The sequence below is a fragment of the Sardina pilchardus genome, chromosome 1 (genome assembly GCF_963854185.1).
Source record: "Sardina pilchardus chromosome 1, fSarPil1.1, whole genome shotgun sequence".
Lineage (NCBI taxonomy): Eukaryota > Metazoa > Chordata > Actinopteri > Clupeiformes > Clupeidae > Sardina > Sardina pilchardus.
In genome coordinates, this window is record NC_084994.1 from 21,335,514 (window position 1) to 21,352,586 (window position 17,073).

The 17,073-nt window shown below is 40.6% G+C and overlaps 1 protein-coding gene across 1 annotated transcript in view; it reads right to left on the bottom strand.

Moving 5' to 3' along the window:
- The window catches only part of LOC134077177 (complement C3-like), a 29,209-nt gene that overhangs the window by 3,357 nt on the left and 8,779 nt on the right, over positions 1 to 17,073 (bottom strand). Inside the window, exons 17-34 of the mRNA XM_062532612.1 lie at positions 15,831 to 15,919; positions 14,273 to 14,412; positions 13,467 to 13,679; positions 13,126 to 13,183; positions 12,909 to 13,001; positions 12,381 to 12,575; positions 11,991 to 12,066; positions 11,368 to 11,530; positions 10,609 to 10,701; positions 9,867 to 10,017; positions 8,738 to 8,901; positions 6,956 to 7,117; positions 4,475 to 4,534; positions 2,839 to 2,929; positions 2,505 to 2,553; positions 2,137 to 2,227; positions 1,818 to 1,892; positions 1,126 to 1,255 (exon numbers count right to left, since the gene is read on the bottom strand). Coding sequence (XP_062388596.1) covers positions 1,126 to 1,255; positions 1,818 to 1,892; positions 2,137 to 2,227; positions 2,505 to 2,553; positions 2,839 to 2,929; positions 4,475 to 4,534; positions 6,956 to 7,117; positions 8,738 to 8,901; positions 9,867 to 10,017; positions 10,609 to 10,701; positions 11,368 to 11,530; positions 11,991 to 12,066; positions 12,381 to 12,575; positions 12,909 to 13,001; positions 13,126 to 13,183; positions 13,467 to 13,679; positions 14,273 to 14,412; positions 15,831 to 15,919 — 2,093 coding nt within the window. The remainder of the gene's footprint in view (positions 1 to 1,125; positions 1,256 to 1,817; positions 1,893 to 2,136; positions 2,228 to 2,504; positions 2,554 to 2,838; positions 2,930 to 4,474; positions 4,535 to 6,955; positions 7,118 to 8,737; positions 8,902 to 9,866; positions 10,018 to 10,608; positions 10,702 to 11,367; positions 11,531 to 11,990; positions 12,067 to 12,380; positions 12,576 to 12,908; positions 13,002 to 13,125; positions 13,184 to 13,466; positions 13,680 to 14,272; positions 14,413 to 15,830; positions 15,920 to 17,073) is intronic.

Consider the following 17,073-nt stretch of genomic DNA (forward strand, 5'->3'; position numbering starts at 1 on the left):
ACATCGAGAACTTTGAAAAAGCACTGGTTGTTTACTTACATGACTGTTTATTCAGGCAGTCACTTTCGAAAGTTTAGCGGTAGCAGCCATCTTGAATCTAGTCACGTGACTGATTCGTGACTGGTTCACGTAATCGCTATGTCTATGCGTGCACTAGTCATGAATCAGTCACGTGACTAAATTCAAGATGGCTGCGACCGGTAAACTTTCGAAAGTGACTGCCTGAATAAACAGTCATGTAAGTAAACAACCAGTGCTTTTTCAAAGTTCTCGATGTCTCGTTTTAAATGTCAGGGCCCTCAGAAGTCTACCAATAAAGTGTGGAGCTACTTTGAGCCTCATTAATGGTGTAAAACAGTGATTTATTTGCACGGCAGATCGATGCCCGAGGCACAAACGTTAAAAACCTGGTTGACTATTTCTAAGCTCCCGCCGGGTTTCGGAGAACAGCTGACAGGTCGAAATCAGCTCTGAGACAATCGCTCACACTCGGTATCATGTTTCAACACATTTAAAGTCAATATCACACCGGAATTCTCCTTTAAGCTCAAACATTGATGAGTCAGCTCAATGGTCCTGGATGTAACAGTGATGCTCACTGAGAGCCTTTCAAATTAGTGCTCACAGACTCAAATAGCAGTATAAAATATGTATAAATAAATATATGCAGCAAAAATTATGTCAATAAAATAATAATACTTAAAATAGAAGCAGAAAACATAGGTGTGAGAGCTTGCAAGAATCCATTGACTTGATGACGTACAGGCTCAGAAGTCTTGTACGTTTCACAAATATATTGTATTTCAATCTAACACACAAATTTCACAACATGCAAAGTGTGTATCACAATTCTGAATGCTATTTCAGTCCCCCACTCATTGTCTTAACAATTTCAGCAGCCAGTCTCCAATTTGGTACCATTGATCCAGATCCACCTTAACCACTCTGTGAAAAGCAACGACTCCACTTGTGCTATTTAATTCCTTCTTTTGCTTCTGTTCTTCTAATTTTACCTCTGTGGAATTATCTGTAACGACTTGTCTCTCTGTAGAGACGTGGGAGAGCTCACACTGACCATGGGAGTTCTAGTCACACTGACCATGGGAGTTCTAGTCACACACTGACCATGGGAGTTGTAGTCACACTGACCATGGGAGTTGTAGTCCCGCACAGAGACCCCTGCCGGTTGCAACAGATCCACATTAACCACTCTGCGCAGTCGAAAAGTAATCCGCTCAGGCCTCTGATCATTGACCTGGCAACCAAGGACATAGAGATGGCCGTCACATGAAAGAGAAAAAGAGAGATTGTGGAAGTATATAGTCCAGTTGTTTCTCTGTAGAGAATCGAGAGAGCTCACACTAAAACATTAAAGTATATCTTATCTTATATTATCTTAATACTTTGAGTTGTACTCAAGCACAGAGACCAAGCAAAAGCAAGTCTGTCAGACACGGAGATGTAAAAGAAAACTGTAAAAGTATCAAAGTCCATAGTTTTCCCTACAAACGAGTTTGACTTCCTAAGACTAGGAAACATCCTAAGAGATATAATATCATACAATACATATTATACATTGTAACAGACAATGAACGTCATGTCATTTTGGAAAGACAAAACCCATAGTGTGTAGCATCAAATGCTAAGCTTAAATATAAATGTGGTGTTTTAAACTGTATAAATCTATGCTAAATGAAAACAGTGTCAACCACAAAACATATACAGCATACCACAACATTAACTTCATTGATCATGCATTATATGCATTGTATACTGTACATCAGCTTTGAATAAAATGTGAACAAATAAAGTGTTACCTCGTTTAGATAAATGACCATGTTGCCTTGTGAACTGGACTTCTCATCCATTTTCCATGTTCTACCTGTGGCCAACTACACAGGTCATGAACATTCAACATTTTTCAACATTCAAACGCCTCTGCACCTCCAACTTCATTTTTCAACACACATTTCAACACATAACTGGTTTGTTTACACCGAGGGATGACTGGGACCTAGTGGTTTCCCTGTCGTAAATGAATGTCGTATGAATACAGATTTACACATACTGATTGCAGCAAGTGACAGCAGCTAATTTCAAGAGTAATCAGCTGGTGTGATCATTTTATTCACCCACCTTCTTCAGATCTTCTGCATGTATAACATATCCTGTCAGAATCCCAATATTCAAGATAGCAGTGGTGGATTCGCGGTCATTGGACTGGTACCTGATGGAGAAACCAAATTGTCATCAACATGGTGGCCATCCTCCATTCTATTTTTTACAGTGGTAAGGATGTTTGACCCACACAGTGACTATAGCATTTGTTTCTGCTGATAAAATTGTATAAAACTGAACTACATTTTGCAAATACATAAAGCATAGACCTAGCATAGGGACAGTATAATTTTGATAGTGTTCTCAAAATACATACAGTACACAATATCATCAGCATAATAATTAATTCATTTTATGCAATTAGAGAAAAAAAGCCTAATACGTACAAGATGTCAATTGTAAGTAAATAGTTCGCTGATGCCTCTTCACGGGAACCTTTGAAACACAATTCACATTTATTTAATTTTTACACATGAATTGTAAAGGGATGCGGTAAACACAACCGAGTGTTAGGGTTAGGTTGAGTCTATTTATGGTTCAACTTTCATTTGGAAGCAAATTCAGGAGTTTTGAGCTAGACAGCTGTTTGCATTAGCAACAAATTGGCTTATAGCTAGTAGAAGCAGGCATGAAGCCACATCAAAATAAATCATACTTTTCAAAACAGTGACACAATTAAATTGTGCTTAGTTGTTTCAAAAAGCCTTACAGACACATTACCTTGAGGTAGTTCCTGGAAAGTCAGATTCAGCTGAAATTTATGACATGGCCCTTCCTGTTCACTCGGCATAGAGTAGTACATTGTTATCACCTGACAAAAAAAAAAAAAACAGAGAAACTTCTTCACCTTATGATTTGTGTATGACTGTGTACACTGTTGATGTCCATATCCTCCTGAGACCCGGCCATTCATTTTTGTCCTCTGTAGGGGACATCAGTCTGAGTCTTATAAATGAAATACCATTCATGCCAACTATTCAAATCCTTTTGTACTCTCAAGAGGACATCCTGGGCTTTCTGGTGATACCACAATTATGTGGGTTGGTTGGGTTAACAGATTTCACACATTATATTTTCAAAATGGCGGCTATTGAAATTTTTTCATTTCATGGCAGCAACAGAGGTAAGTGACCATTTTTGGTCATTATTATGTGTTTTATTGCACACAGTCAATTTGTGTCATAAAAATGACAGTCTCAACTTGAATTCAGAGAAATTTCAGAAAGATCCAACAATTCTAACACCTTCAAAACATAACTTTTGTTCAATGTCCCCTGTAGTGGACATCGGGACTCAGTACCCCTGCTTTTTAACCAATTTCTACGTTTTAGAAGGCAGAGGGTTGAGTGAGACAACAAGGTCTTTTCTACTTATTTCTAATAAATAAAAGGAGATACAGGATAAAAGGGGATCCCTTAAGGTACAATACAGCCCCAGAAGCAGTGTGTAAGCTAGAACTTTAAGGTTTATTAAGAAATAAGTACATCGTAGGTGAATTTGCCTCAATGTGCATTACCCGATTTGTATTTTGGGTAACTGATTACTCTATTTACCTGTAAATGATTATTTGCCACTCCTAAAAGTGCTTTCACATTTACAATTTATCCAGCAAGCATCCCTTTAGTGTACCTCTGCCATCCTAGGATGCCCTGAACACTAACGTTTCATTCGTCTCTTGGGTCTTTGGCACAGGGGTCAGAGGTCAAATAATGAGAGTCCCTATCATGGTGTATACTCTCTGATGCCCTCACAGCAAGCCATTGCACTTCTTCAACACATGTTCATTAAAGGGAGAGTGTAGTAACCCCTCCAAACCTAAAACCTAGCTCTACAGTGTGCCATGTATGCAGACTGGCTGCAACACCGATGAGCCAGGCTCATTATTATGGCCGTCTGAATGCTAATTCAGCCATTATGGCAACACTTCATTATAGTAGCCATCTCTGAAAGCTATGTTAAAAACACTTGAGGGGGAGCAAAGCCTTTCTTGGCCACCTATTTGCCTGTAATATCTCACATACCCTAACACTCCATTGACTTTAATGCAATACTATTACTATTCCCATAGGATTAGGACATTCGGATAGTCCCGATGTCCTTTGCAAAGGACATCTGATAACTCAGCAACTAAGAACATTTTTGGATTTTTTTTTGCTGCAGCATGTTTCTTTAGACCAAAATACTTAAATCATCTAAAAAAAATCTCAAAATTAAAACTTTTTTTTCCCCGGGTCTCAGGAGGATATAATTCAAACTCATAACTCCAAATTATCTAAAGTCGCTTTTAAATCGTATAATGTATAATTTGTAGTGTGCTATATAATTTGTAGTGCGTTGCTCAGCAGTCAATACTCACCGAAAGAGACCCTCGTCCATTTCCTCTGGCAGTTACTGTCACGTTTTCGTCCAGTCTGAGCTGTGTATAGATCAGTGATCGGAAGAATTGAATATAATAGAATAATATATAGTACTTTATTGATCCCGTGAGGGAAATTCAGTTCTCTGCATTTAACCCAATTTAACCGAATTAGTGAACACTCAGCACACAGTGAACACACAGTGAGGTGAATCACACAACTCAGAGCAGTGAGCTGCCTGCCCAACCAGCGGCGCTCGGGGAGCAGTGAGGGGTTAGGTGTCTTGCTCAAGGGCACTTCAGCCGTGGTGGACTGGTCAGGGATCGAACCGGCAACCCTCCGGTTACAAGCCCGAAGCCCTAACCGGTACACCACGGCTGCCCAAATTGTATACAAAAATAAAATGTAAATTGTAGAAAAAAGTATACTGACTTTTATATGGCTATGGTTATGGTTATTTAGCAGACGCCTTTGTCCAAAGCGACATACAAATAAATAACAATACAAATTAAATTAACAGTGAACAATTACAAACTAGGGAGAATAGTAATATTATCAGTAAAACAATAATTTTAAGCACTAACCTAATGAGAAATAAAACAGTGAAATGAGAATAGCAATCAAATAAGTCACTCAGTTAATTATATATAATAATAATAATAACTAAAGCATGGTATGGCTAAATTTAAGGACAATAGCAAAATAAATTTCAAATTCTATCAATAGACAAATTATAACAAAACAATACTATTATACAAACCATAACACATCACAAACTCAAAGGACTAAGTGCATATTAAATAAATATGCCTTAAGACCCCTCTTAAAAGATCCAAAGCTGTTGCTGGAACGGAGAGCACTGGGCAACTCATTCCACCAACACGGAACCACTGAAGAATAGGATCTACAGTTTGACCTAGCATGTATGGTTGGTCAACATAACAGACGCTCCTCAGGAGATCGCAATGGGCGGTTGGGAATGTACATCGTGATTAAAGAACTGAAGTAGCTGGGAGCAGATCCAGTCAGTGTCCTATAGGCCAGAGTGAGAGATTTAAATTTAATTCTGGCTACTATAGGGAGCCAGTGGAGCATGCTGAATCAACTGTAGTGGTCTTAAAACACAAGCAGGTAGGCCAGCTAACAGAGAATTACAGTAGTCCAGCTTGGAGATAACCATTGCCTGTACAAGAAGCTGAGTGGAATCTTGTGTCAGATAAGGTCTGATCTTCCTAATGTTGTACAGGGTATACCGACATGACTTTGCAATTGAGGCAACATGCTCAGAGAAAGTAAGTTGGTCATCAATTATGATACCCAAGTTACGTGCCGATCTGGTTGGAGTCAGTGAGGGTGAATCAAGCTGGATATTGATCTGTTGGGGAATAGCTGTTTTTGCTGGAAACACCAAGAGCTCAGTTTTGGAAAGATTAAGCTGAAGGTGCTGATCCTTCATCCAGATTGAAATGTCTTTCAGGCATGCAGAGATCCGATGGGAAACACTAGAGTCCTCAGGTGGGAAGGATAGGAAAAGTTGAGTGTCGTCCGCATAGCAATGATATTCAAATCCATGAGAGCGAATAATCCCACCTAAAGAAGTGGTGTAAATAGAGAAAAGGAGGGGCCCTAATACTGATCCTTGGGGGACTCCTGTAGTGAGGTCATGAGACTTTGATATCTGTCCCTGCCAAGACACGCTAAAAGAACGCCCTTTAAGGTAAGACTTGAACCAGTCAAGAGCTTTCCCAGAAATTCCCAGTTCATATAGTGTAGAAAGGAGAATGTCATGGTTAACCGTATCAAAGGCTGCAGATAAATCTAACAGAATTAACACTGATAAACATGCATCTGAATGGACCATGACAAAGGCACAATTTTAGTCTTCTTAAGAGACACTTAACCAACTGCGCCCTGACATCCAGTGCAGTGGGGTCTCCCACTGCTTTTGAGCTACCAGTATGTCACCGTGCTTCATCCAAACATTCTGCAAAGCAGTGCAGTCAAAACTTGACCCATTCTGTCAAATCTCATGAGAGCCCTACCAACTCTGACGTTTTCTGGATAAATAATCCACGCAAAATCTTGCAGGGCATTGAATACCTACAGCATCATCTTACTACTCTTTACACACCAAGGCTGAAATAAAATTCATTGAGTAAATGTGAGGACCCAGTCGTGGCGCGACTGGCTGGGGCACCTGCACCGCATGCCGACGACCCGGGTTCGATTCCCGCCCCGTGGTCCTTTTCTGGATTCCACCCCTAACTCTCTCTCCCACTCACTTCCTGTCTGTCTCTATACTGTCCTATCTGATTAAAGGCATAAAAGCCAAAAAATATACTTAAAAAAAAATGAATGACTAAATGTGGGGCGAAGTCAGTATTCAACTGTGCCACAACTGGACCGAATTAGACCTGCTATCACAATATTAGCCTCATGTTGCCATGGTGTCATGTTGTAGCCTACAGCTGGATTGCCACCTTGACAGAGTGTCGCCTGAGAGCGCGTGCCCGTGTGAAGGTCCAAGTGAGAGGTCTTGTCCGGTCCGCCATGTTGAGGGTGACCTCCAGGGAGGTGTCCGTCTGCTGCTGCCTGCCCTGAGCAGTGTACTCCGCCAGGGCCTGGTACACCATGAGGGTGGCCTGGAGAGGTGGAGGAGAGGGAGTGGGAGGGAACACAACACAACACAACAAGGTAAGGATTCAGGGTGATGGATACACCGCCAGGGCCTAGTACACCATGAGGGTGGCCTGGAGAGGTGGAGGAGAGGGAGGGAACACAACACAACACAACACAGTAAGGGTTCAGGGTGATGGATACTCCACCAGGGCCTAGTACACCATGAGGGTGGCCTGGAGAGGTGGAGGAGAGGGAGGGAACACAACACAACACAACACAGTAAGGGTTCAGGGTGATGGATACTCCACCAGGGCCTGGTACACCATGAGGGTGGCCTGGAGAGGTGGGGGAGAGGGAGACAACACACACACACACACACACACACACACACACACAGTAAGGATTCAGGGTGATGGATACTCCGCCAGGGTGGCCTGGAGAGGTGGGGGAGAGGGAGAGGGAGAGGGAGGGAACACAACACGTTCATCAATCATGCTGATATAGAGGTAATTTGCTTACATGTGCATGTACACTCACACACACACACACACACACACACACACACACACACACACACACACACACACACACACACACAGTAAGGTTTCAGGGTGATGGATACACCGCCAGGGCCTGGTACACCATGAGGGTGGCCTGGAGAGGTGGAGGAGAGGGAGAGGGAGGGAACACAACACAACACGTTCATCAATCATGCTGATATAGAGGTAATTTGCTTACATGTGCATGTACGTACACACACACACACACACACACACACACACTCACAAACACACCGATGGATATGCAGAGGCATCCTTAAATATCATAAGAATACATACAGTATATACATAGATCCTTACTGTATGCTGTACATATATACAGAGAGGGTGAGAGAGAGAGAGGTGAGGTGGGGGAACAAGATAAAGGAACACTCAAAATATACTATGCATAACACAATATGCCTTTTTCTTCACAAATTTAATTGGTTATCTTCAACATTAGAGTGCGTGTGTGTAGGAATAATATGTCTTAGAATAGTTCTTTAACATTGTGCTCTAACAGAATGTCACTAACTCTGAAACGCTGAAACTCCGGGAATCAGCCCAGGTAGCAACAATGTATGCAATGGCCCCTATAGGCCAGTAACTGATAACAGCAAAGGATAAAACCTAAGCTGAAACCGTGAGCTGGAGGAACGCCTTCCCCAGCAAGCCATTGTGATTGCTGTAATTCTGTCTTGTAACCAGTTCTATCTTTCTATTCTATCTTTTTTTTCTCTCTCTCTTAATTTGCTCTCTATCTTTCCTGTATTCTTTTTATAATGTATTGTGATGATGTGTTGACCTGCCAAGGGACTACAGATGAAAACTAGCTCTTTTGCTAACTCTGGCACATTTACATTTTGAGTGTAAACAAAGAATGTTAATTGATGTGCATTGTCCCTTTTAAATAAACAAATAAATAAATAAGTAAACCGCCTTTTATTAACTCAAAACTTGGTGTCCGTCTTCCTCCCTTAACCTACACGCGGAAGAATGTGAATTTCTTCCAACATGTGTGTGTGTCTCTTTACTCTGATACCCAAACACACTGTCTATATATAATTAAAAAGTATTCATGTCATTCTGAAAAACACATTATACCTGTGTGGATCCATAGCCCCCTCCAGATTTCTGCTGTGACTTCAGCCATTTCACGATGGGTGCTGCTTTCTCAAACTCCTTGGCCTTCACCAGGGCCAGCAGGGCGTAGGCTGTGGCCTCCAGAGTGAAGAGGTGGTTGCCGGGGACTGGCCAGTTGAAACCACCTAAAAATTATGAAAATACAGAAACACACAAATGCATTCACTTGAGTCGCTTGTTGTTCTGACTTATCACGTTACTTCAGAGTAAAAGAGCTGTTTCTTCTTCAAAATTATTGCTTTCTAAACTCATTCATTCAATTTGTATTAAGGATGCAGGGCCAGAAATGTTCGAAATCATGGCTACTTCTAGTTTTGAAACTATTTGTGACAACAAAGGGCAACTAAATAAAAAAAATGACATTGAAGGTTCGGACATTTGTGACCCTGTAAAGCGGAACCAGTCGTTTCGGTCAAATTTATTAAATTAAGTTATTGTGCTCACGTGAACGGCCATAAACTAAGCTTTCCAACGATATGTATATCGAGGGTATTACACAAACTATCGCTACGAAAACCGCATCCAAAGTTGACATGGTTCTCCTGTCACGATATGCCAGAAGAGGAGAAATCACCTTTTTAAGCGGTGTGTGCACAACGGGAATGACAGCAAATGTGTTGAATCTTCGCCGGGTTTAACAGTCAAAACGTATGTTTTTCCGTGAAATGCGTCCACGATATGAAACTGTAGACTGTATACAGTCGAATTATGCGAAAATGTGAAATTCAATATTTTAACCCGGAAGTTTGTTATTGTTGATTTTCTCAAAATAACGTTGTGCGCAAAACGACTGATTTCGCTTTGAATGGTCACATTTAGCTTGTTCTGGCACTCACTCAATTCAGCTGTTGTCAATTTCAGACTGTATTGCTTTTGCCTAGTCATCTCATCAGGAAAATTCTATGACATTTTCCATCAACAAACACAACTACATAGACTGCATTTCACGTTTTCATTATATATATATATATATATATATATATATATATATATATATATATATACATATATATATATATATCGAGGAAATGAGGAAGTCGCGAAGCCGAGAATACAGCTGTGTCCCTCGCTCATGTGCCATGTTACCCACCTGCTGAGGCCTGCCTCAAGAGGATGTCTTGCCTCAGGACACCGGCGTTGGCGAGGGCATAGGACACCATGGCAACCGCGTAGGGATTGGTCAGAGTATGGATCCTAAGGCCCAGGTAATGTGCTGCTCTCGCTTTACTGTTGGAAATGATCTGGAGAGAGAGAGAGAGAGAGAGAAGAAGAAGGGATGAAGAGAGGGAGAAGGATAAAGAGAGAGAACAGATAGACAGAGGGAGAGAGGAGGGAGAAGGGATAAAGAGAGAGAATAGATAGATAGAGGGAGAGAGGAAGGAGAAGGGTTGAAGAGTGAGAATTGATAGACAGAGAGAGAGGAGGGAGAAGGGATAAAGAGAGAGAACAGATAGATAGAGGGATAGAGAATGGAGAAGGGATAAAGAGAGAGGGAGGAGGGGTATAGAGAGAGGAAAAGGGATACGGATAAAGAATAGAGAGAAAGAGGGAGAATAGATAGTCAGAGGGAGAGAGGAGGGAGAAGGGATGAAGAGAGAGGGAGAATGGATAAAGAGAGAGAATAGATAGATAGAGGGAGAGAGGAAGGAGAAGGGATGAAGAGAGAGAACAGATAGACAGAGGGAGAGGAGAGGGACAGAGAGAAAAGGGATAGGGTGTGAGGGGAGAAGACTTTAGGCATCTCCGGAAAAAACATTCTTGAAAAATAAGAAAACAGTCTCTTGGACTTGACATCTGAAATTGAGTAATCCAATCCGACAGACCTGTGTCACCTTCTCAGTACAGAGAGCTGCGGGAGTCTCCTGCATGGCTATCAGCACAAAGGCCGTAAGGGAGGCATCCCTGTCCCTCCCGTACACATTGCCCTGTGATCAAATTATGAAAACACAGAAACACACAAATGCATTCACTTGAGTCGCTTGTTGTTCTGACTTCGTTACTTCAGAGTAAAAGAGCTGTTTCTCTTCAAAATTATTATTTTCTAAACTCAATTAACCCCTGTGATCAAACGTGAAGATGCATTCATAAGTCTTATTATATTAGGTTCTAGTCAAATATTAGGAGTCAGATATCACATTTACCGTAATCATTGTTACACCATGTGTTTAGTATAGTGTACAAATCATTGGTATGAAGTTGAATGTTTCCCATGCAGATGGATATGCATAGTCAAATGCTGTAATTTAGATTATTGCCAAAAAGTAACTGAGCTGAAATTAACTTGAAGTGATGAGTTCAAAATTATGACAAAAAAAGAAAAGATAGATTGTCCATTGTGTGGACTTTATCACCCAATCTTTTCTGATTGGCTGGTGGGTGGCTAATAAATGAATAAATGAAGTAGATCTATGAAGTAGATCTGGTAAAAAAAAGTTAATGCTTATGAATTTGAAAAATGTAAGCATGAAACAAGCACACGGAGCTCTACATATAAACTATATGAATATGAACTATAAACTATAAACATATGAATGTAAACATCTTAAGATACAGTATAAAGGGCTAGAGATTTACTGTACATCTCCACTTACAGTGCTAGAAACTGTGTATGGGACAGGGGACGGCTCTCTAAAACTTCCATCTGGATTCTGCACGTGTGTGGAGAGCCACAAGAGAGCACTGCAGATCATGTTCCCATCAATGCTGGCAATGCCACTGGCCATGGAGAATGCTTTGGCCACAAAAGCAGTCAGCCTGTGTGCGGATAACCAGACAGTGACATCAGTGCAATAAAGCGGGCGCGAGGTAGGCTAAGCAACTAGTATACAGTATACTGTACAGTATTATAAACAAAAAATGTGCAATAAACAGACGTGGAAAACTCCAGCTTCGGTGAGTAAAAGTCCGACCATGTATTGGTTCTACCTGTGCCTCAATTAGCTGTTCTACCTAGCTGAAGAGCTGTGCTAATTAGAATCAGCTGGTTTAAATGAATGGTTGGCACAGATATGCGGTTGGATCTTTACTCACAGAAGCAATAAAGCATGAGGTAAGCAATTAGCAATTAGTGTATTTAAAAAAAAAAAAACGTCTTCAACATGTATTAATGTTGACATTTTACTAAAAAAATAAACCTATTATTCACTGTTCCTGTGTGTGTGTGTGTGTGTGTGTGTGTGTGTGTGTGTGTGTGTGTGTGGGGGGGGGTTCTTACCAAGTGCTGCTGTGTGTGGTTTTATAGGCACTATACGACCCATCCAGTTTCCGGTAAGAGAGCAGCTTCTGGTATCCTGAAGAGTTTAGAATTATGACAACAACTACGGTAATGAGATAAATGGAAACCTCACTTATAATAAACAGAAAAAAATAATGAATTCCCCATTTCCACGAGTCCAAAATGTGGAGCCTCTTTCCAACTGCACACACACACACACACACACACACACACACACACACACACACACACACACACACATATACACACATATACACACACACTGCATGCATGTACAGTATGTTCTGATAATTCTCCACAGAAGAGAATAAGACAAAAGCTGTAAACATAAAACCGAAACAATAAAGATAAGAGGAGAGATCTCCTCACCTGCGCCGATGGCTCTCACTGCCTCTGTCCTTCCCTCCAGCCATTGCTGGGTCCGGTCCAGGTAGTAGATGGCGATGAGGGGCGTTGCCAGAGTAACCAGGTCCTGCTCCCCTCCGCCAAAGCCAGTCCGTCGCAGCAGAGGGGCGAGAGTCTCCCCACTGAGGACTCCCTCCATACGGGGGGTCAGGTGGTGGGCTGTAGACACACACACACGCACACGCACACGCACACACGCACACACACACGCACACACGCACGCAAACACACACGCACACACACACACACACATACACGCACGCAAACACATGCACGCAAACACACACACGAATGCACGCAGGCACGCATGCACACAAACACGAACTCATGCACACACACACAAACACACATACACACACACGTAACATGATGAATAGAATGTACAACTACACATGCACATATGCACATACAGTACACACACACACACACACACATACACACACACACTAAACAATAACATACATCTAGGGAATTTGCATTTTTGTAGCAAACCTTGTGCAGTTATCAGATGATGAACAGGCATATTTGGTATCTTGTCACCAGCAGTGGTCAGTTCCGGTCCAATCACAGACGTGAAGAACCCTCCTGAAGCATGCGCAGCAAAGGAATCAGAATAGGGAGAGAGAATAAGCAAACTATAGGACTCTAGGGCTTTTGGGACAGACTTTTGTAGTGAATCCTAAACTATTACTGATAGCTGATGTTTTACCAGAATTCAAGGGATTCAGGTCCATGTTCACAACTTTCTTTCTCAGAACACCAGCTGGCTGACAGAAACAAAGATGTTTAAGTTATTGATTGATTTACCATAACTTCCTTAACTATTAGCCAAGGCTTATAGCATACATTAATTTCGCAAAATATCTTCAGCTATGAGGTTAATACAAGGGGGCAGTTAATATGGTTTTGCTTCTTTTGACTTCTATAAAACACTGTCCTGTGGCTTATACAACACAGGAAATTACTGTAACACTTTGCATGCCTTTTCGATAAAGGCCCATGAACACACACACACACACACGTCAGTAAGTAAAAAAAAAAACTACTCACCAGGACGTTGATGTTTCTTCTTACACCATCAGTGTACCTGGCGTCAGCGGATACGGCCATTACCTCCACGGTCTGCTCTCCGATCTCCATGGGGACGATGACGAAGGGCACTGCCCTGGTGCCCCCGGCCCTCAGCTCCACCGTGGTGCGGTACCCTCCCCTGTCCGTGGCCAGGCTGCACATCCGTCTCGTCTCAACTAACTTCAACTGCACCTGTCAGAGGTGGAGCATGGCTAGTAGCATGGTGACCTTTTTTTTATTATTATATTTCTTTGTTAAGAGAACAACAAGTCCGCACACCAGAAAATGTTCCTAATATTTACATAAAATATAATCCTTAAATTTTTTGTACCACTTGTACCCATTGTGTTGTACACTAGAGGATACAATAACACCTAGGATCCTTTTCGCAACTTTTCGTATTACTGATTAAAGGTTTAGGTATTTTTGGCTACTGTAGAGCTCCCTCTAGAGGTGCAATATATTTATATGTCACTCTACTATTGTAAATTGTAAACTTGTGACTTAATCAAATGCTTGAGGTCAAGGTAATGTTTTGACGATTCTCGCAAGATTTGGCTGGCCGTCGCTGTTGGAAGTTGCATGGCTAGTTTTCTCGGTGGGGACTCGCCACATCTATATTGTATACCTATGGTAGGTGAACGACTGGCCTATTACAATTCCGTTTATCATCAAATTGACTTCATCAAGGTGAAAATTTTGCGTTGTGCACCTTTAAAGTTAACCACCATTGGTAGCTAACTGATGCTAGTATCTAAATGCTATGTTTAGACAAAAATAATCACCTGTATGTCACTGTCTTCCAAGTTGTGCAGAATGGCTACAATCTCCAGCTGCTCATTGCATTTTGAGTGGTGAGGCACCTTCAAGTCCAGGGAAAAATGCTTAGTACTGCCTATATCCAGGGCAGGAGCTACACACATACCTACAGAGAGATAATGAATAAATAACTGACCACAAAACATGGGCAATGCTCACTCTTTGGTGTGTGGTTCGAATATGAACAAACGTGAGAAGCATCCAGAACATTTAAAGACAGAAGTGTTTTACTCAGGTGACAATGAAATGTGTACAGTAATTAATTTGAAATTGATTGATTGATTGATTGATTGATTGATTGATTGATTGATTGATTAATTAATTAATTAACCCTTAGATGCATAGGCTACCAATACCTACACTCTTCCATGAGTGGGGTCAAAAATGACCCCAATTAGAACGCATGCGTTTTTTGCTGTAAACTCAAATAATGTCTTTCATTTTGGTTAATGATGATGCTTTTTATTATATATTTGTCAAAAAAATAATTATTTCATGTTTGAAAAGTGATGTATCACTTTTTATTAACATTTTATTACAAAACAGCTTTTAGATAGGCAAAAAAGGTAAACATCCTAAAATGATCTCAACATAGGTGAATAGGGTAACATTTTTAACTTAGAGATATCTTAATGAAACTTTACCAGTTGAATACTCACATAAATAGGAGAAAAAAACGTATTGCAAGTTTTCTGTATTTTATGTTTAAATATGCTAATTAGGTCATATTTAAATATGCGCTAATTTGCATATATGTTTTGATGCAAAGAATCTGACCATTGGAAAAAGCCAGGTTGAAAATTATTTTTTTGTAGTGTTAATATATCAAATAAAAAACATTTACAGAGGTGATTATGAATATCTTCTTTTGTTATCCAGATAATCAGAGAATACTGCCAATTAGCTAAAAAATGGATTTTCGCCCTATTTTTGGGCATAAAAAGTCATAAAAATCTGGCAAAGAACGCTATATCAACAAATCCCTCTGTAAATATCGCTTGGTGAATGCTGCTTTACAATAATAGGAAGAGCGGACATCGAAGGATCAAAAAGCGACGTCGCTATGAACACTTGGCCGCCACATTATATGATGATACTTAGATTTATGTTGTTGTGTAAAAATAGCCTTCAGGATGGTGAGACTGCTGACATGAGATGTGATAATCAACAGTAAATGTATACCTGACTGCCACAGTTGATAAAAATCAAAAGATCCTAGGGTTAACTTTTGAAATTCCATAGAAAATGCTTGGGGTCATTTTTGACCCCACGTATGCGGATCGGTGGTACTGATACAAAACATGAAATTACTTTAAAAATATAACAATTAGACACAAATCCAAATGGCCTCATGTCAAAGACAACCTATTTGAGGAATACATGGAAGGTTAAATGAAAAAAATGTAAAATTAAGAAGATACTGCAAGAAAACAACCTCTGGGGTCATTTTTGACCCCACTTATGCATCTAAGGGTTAAACAAGCAGAGGAGTGTGTGGCAAGTAAACCATTGCATGAGTCTCACCCGTGGCTTCAGAAAGGCTAATAGCTGTAATGGCCCAGCTAGTAATGGCATCGGCCACAAAGCCCAGCTGACTGGAGGACACACTGGTACTGCAACAGGAATACAAAAACATTTTGGAAGTAAATATGATGCACAAGGCAGCTTCTTGAGCAATGTTGCTGTTGTTGTTATTACATTGCATGTAAATGCAATGTACTGTTATCCCTGTTCTTTTTATTATTATCGGGATAATTATTCTTCCTCCGACCAAAATCAACGATTTATAACGCTAAAACCACTTAACCGTTTGACGTCATTCAAGCACTCCTACAAAGATCTTGTAACGGAGATTTGACGATTGTATTTTTGACATTTGTGAACTTCATACTTTTTGAGATATTTACGATAAAAGAGTTTAAAATTCCCATAGAGTTTACATTGAGATCCTTTAGCGGCAAAGACTAATTGTTACGTCAGTGCTCAGCTGTCAGTAATCAAGGATCTTTGATCCAAACTAAAGCCATGCCACCGCTGCAACATGAATGTTTTGTCTACTCATTAAACTGTAGCTGCGTGCTGAGTAGGCTACTAACAGCTACAGTATGAAAACATTCTACCATGCCTAGTTGCTCGTTATCGTCTTGTCTCCTGTTAGGCTACTCTTAACTTGATTTGTTTATATCGTTACAGTAACCGGTTTGCTCTCGGTAACGTTATCAACAGCTAAAGACAATCTAACCTAACGTCAACGTAAATCTAACACTGTATTTAGCTAACGACAACCAAACTTGCTCCAGGCTAGGTTTAACGTCGGGTAGGCTGCAAGGACTTTTCGACAGAGCAGCCTAGGCTACACGACACCGATCTTCACCCAGCGTTTTTTAAGTTAAGTCCAACCAAGACATTCTCACAGTCGTTTCAAGCACAAACTAATCATTTTCACGTTTGTTTGTTTGTTAACAAGCTAGTCGTTTCAGCTATAGGGACTTGTCAGCCAGGCAATCATTTAAAGCTTTCGGTATCATTCACAAATTAAAAACCTTTGTTAACAGCTTGTACATTCCTATTAGGACAATCACACACCTGGAGACACTTCGAAGAACATTCTAGCTCATCCTGTACAAATGTCCTACTGTAAGCTAACGTTACATTTGCTAGATATCATACCTGTTGCTGCATCGTTGATTGGCGTTGTTTGAAATTGTATTCCGTATTCCAATGGTGTCTATGGCCTACTTTTAACCTGCATTAGTGTAGATATTAA